The following is a 12,551-nucleotide window of genomic DNA, read 5'->3' on the forward strand; positions in this document are numbered from 1 at the left end:
GTGCAAAATGTCAAAGATTTGCAGACTTGGACTGATTCAAAAAGCATGTGAGCCATAGCCGTAAACAGTACCCAGGCGGGTGAAGAGCCCATCTAGCTCCCAAGCACCAACATCATGCTCCCAGTAGCAATGCTCTGAATCAGCATATTAAATGTCAGTATGCTTTTGGGGATCTTTGCAATTTACTTCTGCTTGTGCAGCAGAATCCTTTTCCATGGTAATGCATGCTCCCAAAATAACACAAAGAACACCTGGTGAGGGTTGCTAGCAACACACAGGTTCATTTTTTTCATCAGGCAAGTAGGTTAATTTCTGGCAAATATAGCCAGCTCATCACAGCAGAATGGTACCAAGCTGTCTACACATGCTCTTTATCCAATTCAAAGTCCACCTCGAAAATGTCATTCTCCATCCTTGTGTAACTGGATCTGATAGAGTGCCAACTGGCAATATTAACAGTATGTGTCAGAATTAACATAACATGTACATGTTTCACAAATGTTAATTCTCAGTCAGAATAAGCCCAGCCTGAAGTACAGTGAGTAACTTCTGGGGCCTAGAAACTACATGTCAAGGTGTCCACATTAGCTTTTATATTTATTGCCAAAAAACTGGAGGCTGGTCTAGGAAAGGTCATTCACTGTAGAAGGCTGCTGAGTCTTCCCCCAAAGATTTTTAGAACAGGATAGTCAGATGTTCCAGTGATAGTTTGTAGCTTGTCTGAGAAAGTTGAGTCTTCCCCTAAGTTATTGAATGCAACACAGTAGCTCCCAGTAACAAAGTGGCTTTTGTGTAATCACAAATGGTAAATGAAAAAGCAAACATATTTTCCCTTGCTTTTACTTTTAATGCTTCTTTTAATGCAATCTTTCAATGCCTTTCATTGCACAATCCAATTGCACAAGATTTCACTTTAAAAAAATCTCATGAAAATATGGCTCATTTGCTCTCTTGCTACAGAGGTCAGACAGTTCAGTCTTCCAGTACTGCAATGTGTTCTTTGGTTCACCTGTAAGGCATTCCTTCCCATCTGCACAGTGGCTGGAGCGAGTTTTGTTTACTTAGCTGAATGCTTCTTGACTATCTCAAGGTACTCCTTCACATCATCAGGAGATCCCAAAACAATAGGCACTCTTTGGTGGATATCCTCAGGCACTACATCCAGTATTGCTTGATGCCCGGTTGTTGCTATACCCCCAGCCTTCTCAATAACAAAAGCCATAGGATTGCATTCATAGAGCAGTCTCAGCTAGAAGACAAAAACCAAAATGGCAATGCTCAGCCCAGGCAATGCTGAGAATCATGAAATGTAAATATATTCGGTGTTTGATTTAATTCAATCACTCCAAGTACTCCATATTTCACATAAACTTTGACTTAAGAATGAAATTGTGTGGATTTTTCTTTTAAGGAAAACACAGTGAATACAGGATTTGCTCAATGTGTGTCTTTCTCCATAGCTCAGGTTTGCATTGTGCTCTTTACACAGAGATAAAGCTTGTATGTAAGACACAACCTTTAACAAAGCAGCAGACCACATAGGCCTGGGTGAAAAGAAAGAAAACCACTGGCCCTGAGTGTGCCATTAGGTTTCTCTAATGAATAACTGCATCTTATCTGCAACCTGAAGCAATAACTTATGGACAATTACAAAACAGATGAAAGGTCTTTGCTGAATAAACAGTTCCCTGTCAGCCTGTAAGTGTATGACCTTCCCCAAGTGACTGTCGTCCTGGCAGAGGCAGCCAGGCATAGTTCCTCCACTGGGACAGCATTACCAAGTACAAGATGCAAGTGGTTTTCTCTTTGGCAGAGCTTCTCATAAGGGGTGCACTACATTTAGGCTTCTTACATACTAGCTTGTAATAGGAATCTCAGGGTAATTTGGGTTGTTTGCTTTGCTTTGTAATGTTTTGCTTGACCAGGGCCAGCAGCACCATTTCGGCTGAGATGGTACAGAGAAGCCTGTTTGAACAGCACATCCACTGCTACATTCCATAATCCAAGTAAGTTTGGGGATAAAGAGAAGTCAGTACAATAGAAACAAGTTAGCAGCAGCCCTGAAAACCTAAAAACAGGTTACTGTCATGACAGTGTGCAAGTGGTGGCCATACCCACAGATCAGAGATGCAAACTACCAAGTTATAAAATACATATTCTGCAATCAAAACACCGATCTGTGATAGTGAAATATCTAGATAATATAATTTTTTAGATAATTTAGATAGATATTTAGATAATAATATATTTTTCTATAACTGGCCTTATTCAGATTTACCTTCCCCTTGGGACTTTTGGAGTTTGCAGGATACAGAAAGATTCCTCCATACACCAGTGTGCGATGCACATCAGCCACCATAGATCCTATGTACCTTCCACCATATGGTGAACTGCCATCCTACAGAAAGACATTTAAGTAAATGTAACTTTTGAGCACATCAGGGTACAGCCCCTCCCCCCTTAGTGGTCCTAATACCTAACTCCTCCATATTGTGATTCCTTGATAATATTCAAAGTAGTTTTGGAGAAAATTTCAGTTTCCTCCTCGTTTTCTAATTGGGAAAATCCAAGGAAAAGGACTGACAGAAGATTTCAGGATAGATAAGCGATAGACCAAACAATAGAAAATGCACCCCAGCTGTCCCTCAGTGCTTTAACCCTTGGAAAATACTGCATTTCTAGTAGCAAAAAGATCAACTGCTAGGAATTTATTTTGGTTCTTTTTTTTTCTTTTACAGTTGAAAAAAATATCAAGGAACAAAAGAAGTGACCTTTTCTACTTCTTCCTCCCATTTTTGCCAGCTTCTCAACTTTTTTTGGTATGAAAAAGTTAATAGTTGACTACTGACATTATTTCCTTAGTATACTCAAGAGAGTACATTTTGATATCTCTTGAACGGCTTGAGCAAGTCCAGCAGAGAGCTATGAAGATGATCAGGGGACTGGAGCATCTCCCTTATGAGAAAAGGCTGAGAGCCTTGGGTTTGTTCAGCCTGGAGAAGAGAAGACTAAAGGTGATTTCATCAATACCTATAAATATCTAAAGGGGGGTGTCAGGATGATGGGTCTAGGCTCTTTTCAGTGGTGCCCAATGACAGGACAAGGGGCAATGGGTACAAGTTGGAGCACAGGAAGTTCCACCTGAACATAAGGAAAAACTCCTTTCCTGTGAGGGTGCCAGAGCAGTGGCACAGGCTGCCCAGGGAGGTTGTGGAGTCTCCTTCCCCGGAGACATTCAAAACCCGCCTGGATGCGTTCCTGTGCCCCCTGCTCTGGGTGTGCCTGCTCAAGCAGGGGGGTTGGACAAGACGATCTCCAGAGGTCCCTTCCAACCCCTACCTTTCTGTGATCCTGTGATCTCAATAAACAACACCTTAAGCCTGGCATGATTCTAGGTGAAAACACCAGTCTTTCTTCAAAACAAGATCAAGAAGTCAAGAAGGGACATGAACTCTTAACAACAGTAAATGTTTACATTTCATTGCCATTGTAATAATTCCAGTGATGTCAGGTGTAAGATATGAGAACAGACATGATTTTTACAGGCATTCCTCAGAGTTTCAGGCCTCCTGACACCAGGAAACTGCACAATCACAAAGCAGACCCTGAAACTACACTAGCTTTCCAAGTGAGACACTGCCTCAGGACCCAGCTTGTGTAACCACTAAGCAATGATCCACTGCCAGACCCACTCAGCTCTCCCTCTACTTGGACATTACAGTGAGGAAGCAGCAATCTAACACACATGTTGATCAAATTTCTTCCTCACCAGATGAGACTTCCTCTCTACTTGACTATGAAATGCCCAGTTTTGCCTCCAGCACCATTACTCAGGCCCCGAGCCAGGAAAGAAGATTAAAAAAAAAAAAAAGAAAGAAAGGAAAAAAATAAGAAAGAGGTGCAGTGCTGAGGGATGGTGAAATATCTGGCCACATCAGCTGCTGATCTAATTATCGGTCCTACATGAAGACAGACTTTAAACAGAAAATAAAGGAAAACAAGCTCTGAACAGTGCATGAGACAGTGTTTGATAGTAAAGTTGGAAATTATGAGTGTTGCTTGTCATCAGAAATTTCCTCTGAAACAAGATCCTTTACCTCAGGGAATTTCTTCTTTTTGAGATACTCTGTGACTGCAGGATCGAAGTATTTAGCATAGCCTTCATTAAGACTGTAGATATTTCCCTTCTTTTTGATTTTCACATCCCTATCCACCAAAATGAATTCTCCAATTGCCTAACAATAAGAAAGAAAAACAACCTGTTAACATTAATTGCTCATTTGTTTAGGAACCAAGGGAAAAAACAATCATACACACAGTTCAGGAAAGATTTACTACAGCTGCCACTTTCTTTAATATTTCAGTACATATGAAAAAGTGGTATTTGCAGTCTAGATGCAAAGTGTTTTGTTCATCCATAAAACACAGGCAGACCATGAATCCTGGGGCATGCAAGGGTCTTCATACCACCATTCTCAGTTCTCTGTCACTTTTCTACGCCAAAAAAATGCTGTTCCTTGTAAATTTATCTAGGTCTCCACTCTTTTGCTAGACTTACAATAAAAGTACAGCTCTCAGGAGTTCGGAAACTGAGAGTGCCGTATGAATGCATATGCAATGCATAAACTTCTTCAAATAGCTGCATATACTAATAAATTCCAGTTCATCCTAGCTTGGGCTAACTGGAAGCCTGGAGTCAAGACAGCCAATCTCTGTAACCAAGGGCTGGTCTGTTTAGTTTTCACTAAGTAAATATCCAAGTTAGTGCTAAAAATAAACAAAATAACGTGCACGCATGCTCAAAGTTAAATCTGCTATCTGAATATAGACAAAAATACATGCAGCTACTTAAGCTGTTACTTAACAGGGAGCACCAAGTTGTATTTTCTGCTGCTTGACCACTGCAGGTTCTAAGACTTCAATACTGGCAGGTAGCACAGCCTGACCGACTGATTATAAAAAAAAAAAAACACAAGGTCACTAAAGCAAACTACTTTCCGCTATGATCAATATGTTTGTTTGTTTGTTTTTTGCGGTTTGATTTGGTTTGGTTTTTTAAAGCTCACACAGTCAATGCATGTTAGAACATCAAACGTACCCACACACATCACTTACTATTTTACACATCATGGTGGGATCTGAAAACACAGAAGGTGGTTAAATATTTCTGCTTCTCTGGTTTACTAAGGTCCTATCATCAAGGAAAAGACAAACAAGTCTTAAAGGGCATTCTGCACTGCAGAAAACAGCTCATTTTAAATATCACGTGATTTGGCACATGCAGCATATTTGCTTCACTGACTTGGCTGTCTTCCCATTGTTGAATCACACATAGCACCGCTGCAGCGGGCAGGCAGAACGCAAAAAATTGCTGATGGCTTATTATGTGTACTTCATCTCTCCATGTTAGGTTGAGAATTGCTCCTTTGTTTGATTTTTTTGGGAGCACAAGCAGTTTGTATAGACAGTACCTTGTTGGCCCTAATAAAGAAGCAGAAACAGAAGAGATTCTCACCGGATCCAGCATGAAACAGTTGACGCCTCCAGCAGAAGTGGCCAGTACCAACATTGTGGCACTCCCATAGAGAGCATAACCAGCTGCCACAAGATTACGCCCAGGCTGTAAAGCATCTCTCCCAGAAGGTTCATCAGGGGATGCCTAGAATAAGAAGAATAAGAATAGTCAGTTTTACTTCATTTCTATAGCTGGTACGTAACTGGATTCTCTGGGATAGGGACAGTCTTCTACTCCATACCAATGCACTAGGTGGCACAAATGCTTCCATGATCACACAATTGAGATTCCTACTGGATGCACTAATACAAATTATATGGGGGAGACAAACACATTGATCTAGAAATGCTCCTGTATAAGCCTAGTTGGAATGCAGGAAGCAGGAAAGGATTAAGGAGATAATATAGAGCTGTGTACCTCCTAGTGGGTGATGATGAACACAGCTCAGAGGAAAACTCCGAGGCACAGTTGGAAAGGAAGCAATGAAACATGACTCACAGAGTTCACAGCTGATCAAGAGTGCTTGGGATTTTTTTTGTTTTCTTTTGCTTCATACAAAAATGAAGTTGAAAATAGTTTCTTTGGGATGTATGACAACATACAAAAGATTATTAAAATGGACAGTTGGGTGCATTTTATCTGACTTACTCTTTGCCCCATCTTGTGACATGTAGGTCCAGTATTTCAAGCTCCTTCAGACAAGGCTTCTGCCTTTCAGAGTGAATTAGACACTTCAAGTGCACATGCCATGTTTCAGCTCTGGTTTGTGTTTGAAGCCTGTCCTCAGGCTAACAGGACTATTAGTACAGAGAACAAGAAAACCTGAAAGCACATTCCCCAGGTAGATGACAATGACGTGGTGTTTTGTCTCAAACACAAATATTCATGAAATCTAAGACCTGATTTGTTTGTAAGGGTTAGTTCCTTTAGCTGGCTAATTAAGTATCAGCCAGGCTTCCACGTACCTGTAGGTACCTCATCTTCTAAGAGAGTCATGCAAATCCCTCACAAATGTTTTATACAAGAGTGTGAAATAGCAGATTTGACTTAAAGCTGGTCCTGAGAGTCTCTTTCACAAACAAGTTTTGTTAGACTTTATTAATCCTTCACATGCAGTTACATCTCATCTAAAGGTGCACAGTAACAGTTTTTCCTATCCTACATGAAAGCATTTTACCTTTCTATAGATGGCAAAGATGGTCCCAATGGAAACAAGACAGTCAATGTTCGATGAGCCATCTAGAGGGTCTATGCAGACTATGTATTTGCCCTAGGAAATACGAAAGAGGGAACAACTGGATTAGTGACATTATTTACCCACTTCCCCCAAATAAAAACAATTCCATAGGTAAATTTTCTCAGAGACTTTCAAAGCATTATAAACTGAAAGCCTTTTCTAGATCATGAAGGAACTGAATGCAAATGTCAGAAATTCTTTGGCCCAGATTTCATTCTTGATTTCAACTGTGTGATTTGTGCCACAGCAGAAGCTGGGAAATCTTTAAAGTAAGTAGTAGATGGTGAAATGGGAAAGGTGAAGTTTTCCTACATAATTTTTAACATATTAAAAAAAAAGATAATACTTCAGCTTCAACCATTTAATTAATCCTGATCCATTTTGATAGACATCCTGTAATATCTACCATTTAGGTTACACTTTCTTGTCTCTAACAAAATGCCTTTCTGAATTATAAGGAAAAAGAAAAATGAAGAAGATAAGCCTTTTTCGTTTAGAGATAAAATTAGAGAAATCAAAAAGGACTTCAATACCTGACATTTATAAACTATACATTTCACTCTATTGCATGTTCCACTTTAAACTCCTTAATGAAACTCTGTGCTCTGAATGGACAGGTGCACAGAAATTACCTTAACCAGCCTGTGGTATTACCCTGGGTTTTGGGGGTTTTCCCCCCCAAAAAAAGAATGGCCCCTGCCTATTGCTGTATTAAGGGTTCCTGTAGGTACAGGAAGTTGCCAGTACAGAAAAAACAGCTGAATCGGCTGTACCTTTTAAATAACTTATTTGCCCTATATTTTATCTACAGTCATTTTAATAATAATGTATAACAGCAGTAAATATTTACTGGCTTTTCGTTTGATTTCACTCATGCCAGAAACTTATTTAAGTCCAGCAATGCTCCAGTCTGCTGGTAAGAATTTTGATAAAAACACCATATTAGCTCACGTTGAGTTTAGAAAATTAATAACACCGAGCCTCCCTCAGTGATCTTTGAGAGATAGTAATATATTATCTAACTCATATAACTAAATATTATTTTAATAATCAGACAATATTAATAGTTTCTATTTAGTAATTTATTATTTGATATAAACATAATTACATCAATTACTTTAATTTTATAATATAACTATTAATTGTATTTAATATTAATTGTAGTTCTAATATAGGATCAATTAAACTTTAATGATATATTAATAAAATTAATATAAATATTATTTTAATAAAAATTAAAATAAGACAATAATACCACTAAAATCTTATTTGTTGAGATCTAAAGCAATCTTTGTTCATCCAATGCCTATAAAATCAATTGTGAAGATTTCTCAACAAGGAAAGAAAGAGGCAACTGCTTTGATAAAGCAAACATTATTCTACTTTCTAAATTATGTTTTAGTTGTTTCTTTTCTCAGATTTCACCATGATCTCACCAAAATATTAGCTAGGAAAAAGGAACTATCACTCAGCTAGTGCATGTGTGAATATAAATACTAAGTAAGTAAAACCTGTTTTTCTTCCATTGTTGCTAAGTCTTTCAGGGGCTTCAAAGAGAATTTGCCTGAATCAAAGGACTCAAGATTTGACCTGCACGGGACAGCTCCAGAATTAGAAAAAGGGAAGGGGGGGGTAAAAAGAAGGTAGGGAGGAACAATACAGAAAAAAAGAAAACCAACAGCCATCAGTCTCGAGAGCAGAAATAACAGAAAGGACAAATGTTGACTGACACACTGTCCACCCGCTCCTCCCCCCCTTCATTTGCCAATATAGAAAAGTACATGCTTTATGAAATTTTAGCTCAGTTTCAGTTTCTCAGACCTGAAGCAATATACCTGTAAAGGCTGATTGGAATCAAGCAGGAAGAACCTTTAAAGCTACTAACCCTTTTTTCAGTTTCCACTATCACAGCATCTTTGTTTTCCTCTGACACAATAACACATGTACTGAAGGATGACTTCAGCATGTTAATCACCAGGTCATTGGAAAGGATGTCCAACTTCTTTACTTGATCTCCTGTCACATTGGTAGACCCAGCAATTCCATAGCTAGAGCAATGGCAAGAGAACATTTCGTGAGAATGGGCACTATGTCTTCCAAAGCACCCTGTCTCTGGCAACCTTGTATTTGTAAAACACCTTGTAAAACAAACAGCGCTTTTTGATGATATCTTAGTTCTCTAGGCCTGGGGTTTTTTTTATTATTTCTGTCCAGTGGATTCTTGCTGCTAACATTAGCTGTGGTGGCAAACATAGAAGACACTGAATGTGAGGAACACAAAACAAGGAATCACCTTTGAATAGTCCCTAAACTATAGGCAAACATAGCCAGAACAGGCTGTGAAGGCTGATTACAATAACTGTGTTATTTGATGAGCTCATAAGTCCTAAATACTGCCCCTGAATCCTAGGCTTTAATATTACAGCTGCACAGCCTAAAAGCTAAGACTTCATTAGAAAATTTCAAAAGTAACATGAACCTGCCAACACTAGTTGCACTATAAGTCCCTATGCAATTTGCTCCTGGTTAGCAATATGGTGTACAAACTGCAGTAGAAACACTTTGCTCACAGGTAAATCAACATTTTTACGGTTCAACGTTTTCAGTTTTGATTTTAAGTAGTAAACATTTCCTCGGGAATAAAACTGAGAAATACAAATATGGAGCACAAAAAAACCCCTGCCAGCTAAGCAGAATCAAACCATCTGGCATCAGGAAGTACTAGGGGACCTTGTGATAGGTGATTTCGAAAGCATGCCAAACAGAGAGAGGGGAAGTTTTTCTCTTAGAAGAGGAAAAACAATAGCCAGCTCTTCACACATTCAGATGACTGTTATGTACTTCAGCTACAATTCATTGATTAGGCTGAATACTCGTATTTCAGGTTTTCACAATAACACTGAACACGCTGCTTTGAATGTACTGCATTTCTTCCATTTAATGCACGAGACAAAGAAAAAGACCTGGCGTAATTCTCTGTCTTTCTCTCTCTCTGCTACAGCAGCGTGAACATTTTTCCACAAGTGTGAAAGTGCTTTTAGAAAACCATGTACCTTGGAGACCACGCTTGTGGGCAGAGGCACAGCTCCTCATCCTCAGAGCAGAAACTCTGTACGGCCAACAGCTACAGCTCTCATGCCTCGTCTGTTGGGGAGTCCTGGGAGGGGATGGCAGGGTGCCCTGTGCGGAGCCTCCAGCTGGGAAGGCACTGTGGCTTCCCCAGCTGTTCTGCACCTCTGCTGCTGGGCAGCACTGAGTATACACCTGAGCCTGGGGACAACCCAAAGAAATGGCCCCAGTGATCCCTACTTGTTCATATTTGCTGAGAGCCAAGCAAAATCCCACCACTGGTAATAAAACACAGTCCCACAGTGGGGGATGTACTGCCCAAGGGTGCTCATAAATCCAAAGCTGGCTACCCCAGCACTGGTGGAGAGCCAAATCCCATAGGGGATCATAAGGCAAGGGGCAGCTATCAACAGACACACATGTAGGACTCATAAGGAATGAGACCTTAGGCTGTTACAAATCATGCCACAGATGGGAAATCCTGGTCTTCACTGATAGACACAGGAGGCACATGAAACGGCTAGCACATAGTGGTTAAAAAACTGTCACAGTTACATAAAGTCTGAAGTCAAGACAGAGAAAAGTAGTTCAAATACACATAAAGTAGAGGATTTTTATTCTCTCTTGCAGATCCTTCTATTTTGTCAACTTCACTCACCAATTTTTCAGCTTTCTGGTACATTTTGTAATAAATGTTACTCTGTATTGCCAGAGGCCTTTTGCTTATTATGTTTTCCTATCCTTTGTAGAGACAAATCCCTTTTCTCTCTACTACAATTTCCAATAAATAATGAAGGAGCCCTGACTAGCATACAGTTTGGTTTATCAACAATATGTAAAATACTTAGGGGGACTAGTTACCTACAACGAGTTACAATTATTTAAAGTCTCCAGAGCTGTCATTTCCTTCTGATGCGTCTCCAGAGCAACTCCCCTCTGACTGGCTGACTACAGATGCTACTGCTCCTAACCAATGCTCTTTCTAAAAGCCCTAGATACCCAAAGCTTCATAGAGAAACTCAAGCTGCTATGATGCAATGTGGAAAAACCCCACTGAATTTGATTAATCTCCTCATAGCATAAAATGATGCTTTGATATCAAGCTACTGACTACAATGGACAGTAATTCAGACAGGCTTTGTCTTTCTGTCTGTTTGCTTAGTCTTCTGGTTCAAAGCACCCAAACCTGCTGAGAGTTCGCATGAAGGTCTATCAGCAGCAGACATCTGCCAAAGACTGCATGCCTCATATTATTAAGAAGTCATAGGACCCATTTCGCTTGAGAAAATCGAGGGTCCAAGATGCTGAAGGAGTGAGTTACAGCTCTGTGCAAGCGGGTGGGGGGAGGCAACACCACTCACACGCCTTTCGGGTGACAGTCCCCCGTCCCCACCGCCCTGGAGGCGGCAGGATCCCCTGGGGATGCGGGGATGTGGGGTGCTGCCGGAGCTCCCCCGCTCCCCGGCATCCCGGGACTTACAGGTTGGCGATGCCCGCCTTGCGGACGGCGGTGGAGATGGCTTTGATGGCGGTGCAGAGGGAGTTGAGGAGCTGCGTGAACTCCCCGGTGCCTTTCGCCCGCCTGCCCTCCTCCATCACGAAGCGGGTCATGGTGATGACATTGGTGTCGAAGGCGGAGCGGTCCGTCATTGTGGCGGCGCCGGGAGAGTGGGGCCGCCGCCGCCGCCGCCGCCGCCACTAGTCCCGCTGGGGCGTGGCTGGGGCGTGGCCGGGGCGTGGCCGGGGCGCGGGAGGTATCCCCTCGCCCCGCCCCCCATCCCTCCGGCCCGGGGAAAGGCTGGGATGGAGACGAGGGTGAGGACGAGGATGAGGAGAGGGGCCCCACCCCACCATTTCCCCCAACCCCACTAAAATAACCTTGGCGGGGAAACCCCGCAAGAGCTTTTTCTTTTTTTCAACCAAAGCGAGTCTCATTTCCCCGTGCTGCGGGTGAAACGGTGCTTGACACATCCGGTATGCGAACGGGCACAGAAAGTGAACCGAGTCGCGGGTCATGGTAGCTCTTAGTGTTTCCAGTGCACGCACTGCGACGCTGATGCTCCTGAAAGCGTGCCCAAAAATCCAGAAGTCCACCGCGTTTCACCGCGTGATTGCAAAACTCCGAGTCTGGCGTGTGGGTTACGGTGAACTGCACGCAATGCACAGAGCAAGGTTAGTATCTTCTTCTTCACAGGAACGCCCTTATCCTGACCCAGCGGTAGAGGAAAAACACACATTTAGTAACCAATTCCATCAAGTATTTACTTCTGTTTAAAGAGATCATGCTAACCCCACGTGCACCAATGCATCTGACACCACAACACGGCACAAAAGGCAAACTGCCACTGGCAGCTGGACCCAATGAGATTTTTATAACAAACTCTCCAAACCTGTTCAGTAGAAAGGTGTAGCTCAAGTCCCACTCTAAAAGCTAGACATTAATGCATCTCATAGAAATACTGCTACAGGACACACCTAGGAACATAGGCCCTCCTGAATCATACTGCTTTTGTCTCCAGCCTTCCTGACTGTACAACAAAATCAAGCAATATATTTTGCTACTAATGTTTGATCAGAAAAATCCAGGCATTAGTAAAAGAAACCAAGTTCACCCAACACCTGACCCTAGATACACCCTTTCACACAATAATTTCACAAATACAAATCTGGACAGCGTAGGTTTGTTGTACTACCTATCATTTTATGTGTGCATTATCTAAGGAGTAAATC

At 41.5% G+C, this 12,551-nt stretch overlaps 1 protein-coding gene across 1 annotated transcript; it reads right to left on the reverse strand.

The window, feature by feature from the left end:
* Positions 1 to 826: 826 nt before the first annotated feature.
* On the reverse strand, positions 827 to 11,498 carry LOC104044960 (fructose-1,6-bisphosphatase 1). The gene is made up of 7 exons (XM_064438979.1): positions 11,302 to 11,498; positions 8,638 to 8,800; positions 6,693 to 6,785; positions 5,516 to 5,659; positions 4,098 to 4,235; positions 2,279 to 2,398; positions 827 to 1,249 (listed from the first exon to the last, which is right to left on the reverse strand). The coding sequence occupies exons 1-7, from the start codon at positions 11,469 to 11,471 to the stop codon at positions 1,058 to 1,060; spliced, it is 1,020 nt and encodes a 339-aa protein (XP_064295049.1). The 5' UTR covers positions 11,472 to 11,498; the 3' UTR covers positions 827 to 1,057.
* Positions 11,499 to 12,551: the final 1,053 nt, after the last annotated feature.

The sequence above is a fragment of the Phalacrocorax carbo genome, chromosome Z (assembly GCF_963921805.1).
Source record: "Phalacrocorax carbo chromosome Z, bPhaCar2.1, whole genome shotgun sequence".
In the NCBI taxonomy this organism is placed as follows: Eukaryota; Metazoa; Chordata; class Aves; order Suliformes; family Phalacrocoracidae; genus Phalacrocorax; species Phalacrocorax carbo.

Coding starts and splice junctions, on each gene's coding strand:
- LOC104044960 (XM_064438979.1), bottom strand. CDS start 11,471: ATGACGGACCGCTCCGCCTTCGACACCAATGTCATCACCATGACCCGC. Junction 8,801..11,301: donor AAGGCGGGCATCGCCAACCT/GTAAGTCCCGGG, acceptor CCATTGCTCTAG/CTATGGAATTGCTGGGTCTA. Junction 5,660..6,692: donor TCTTTGCCATCTATAGAAAG/GTAAAATGCTTT, acceptor TTCTTATTCTAG/GCATCCCCTGATGAACCTTC.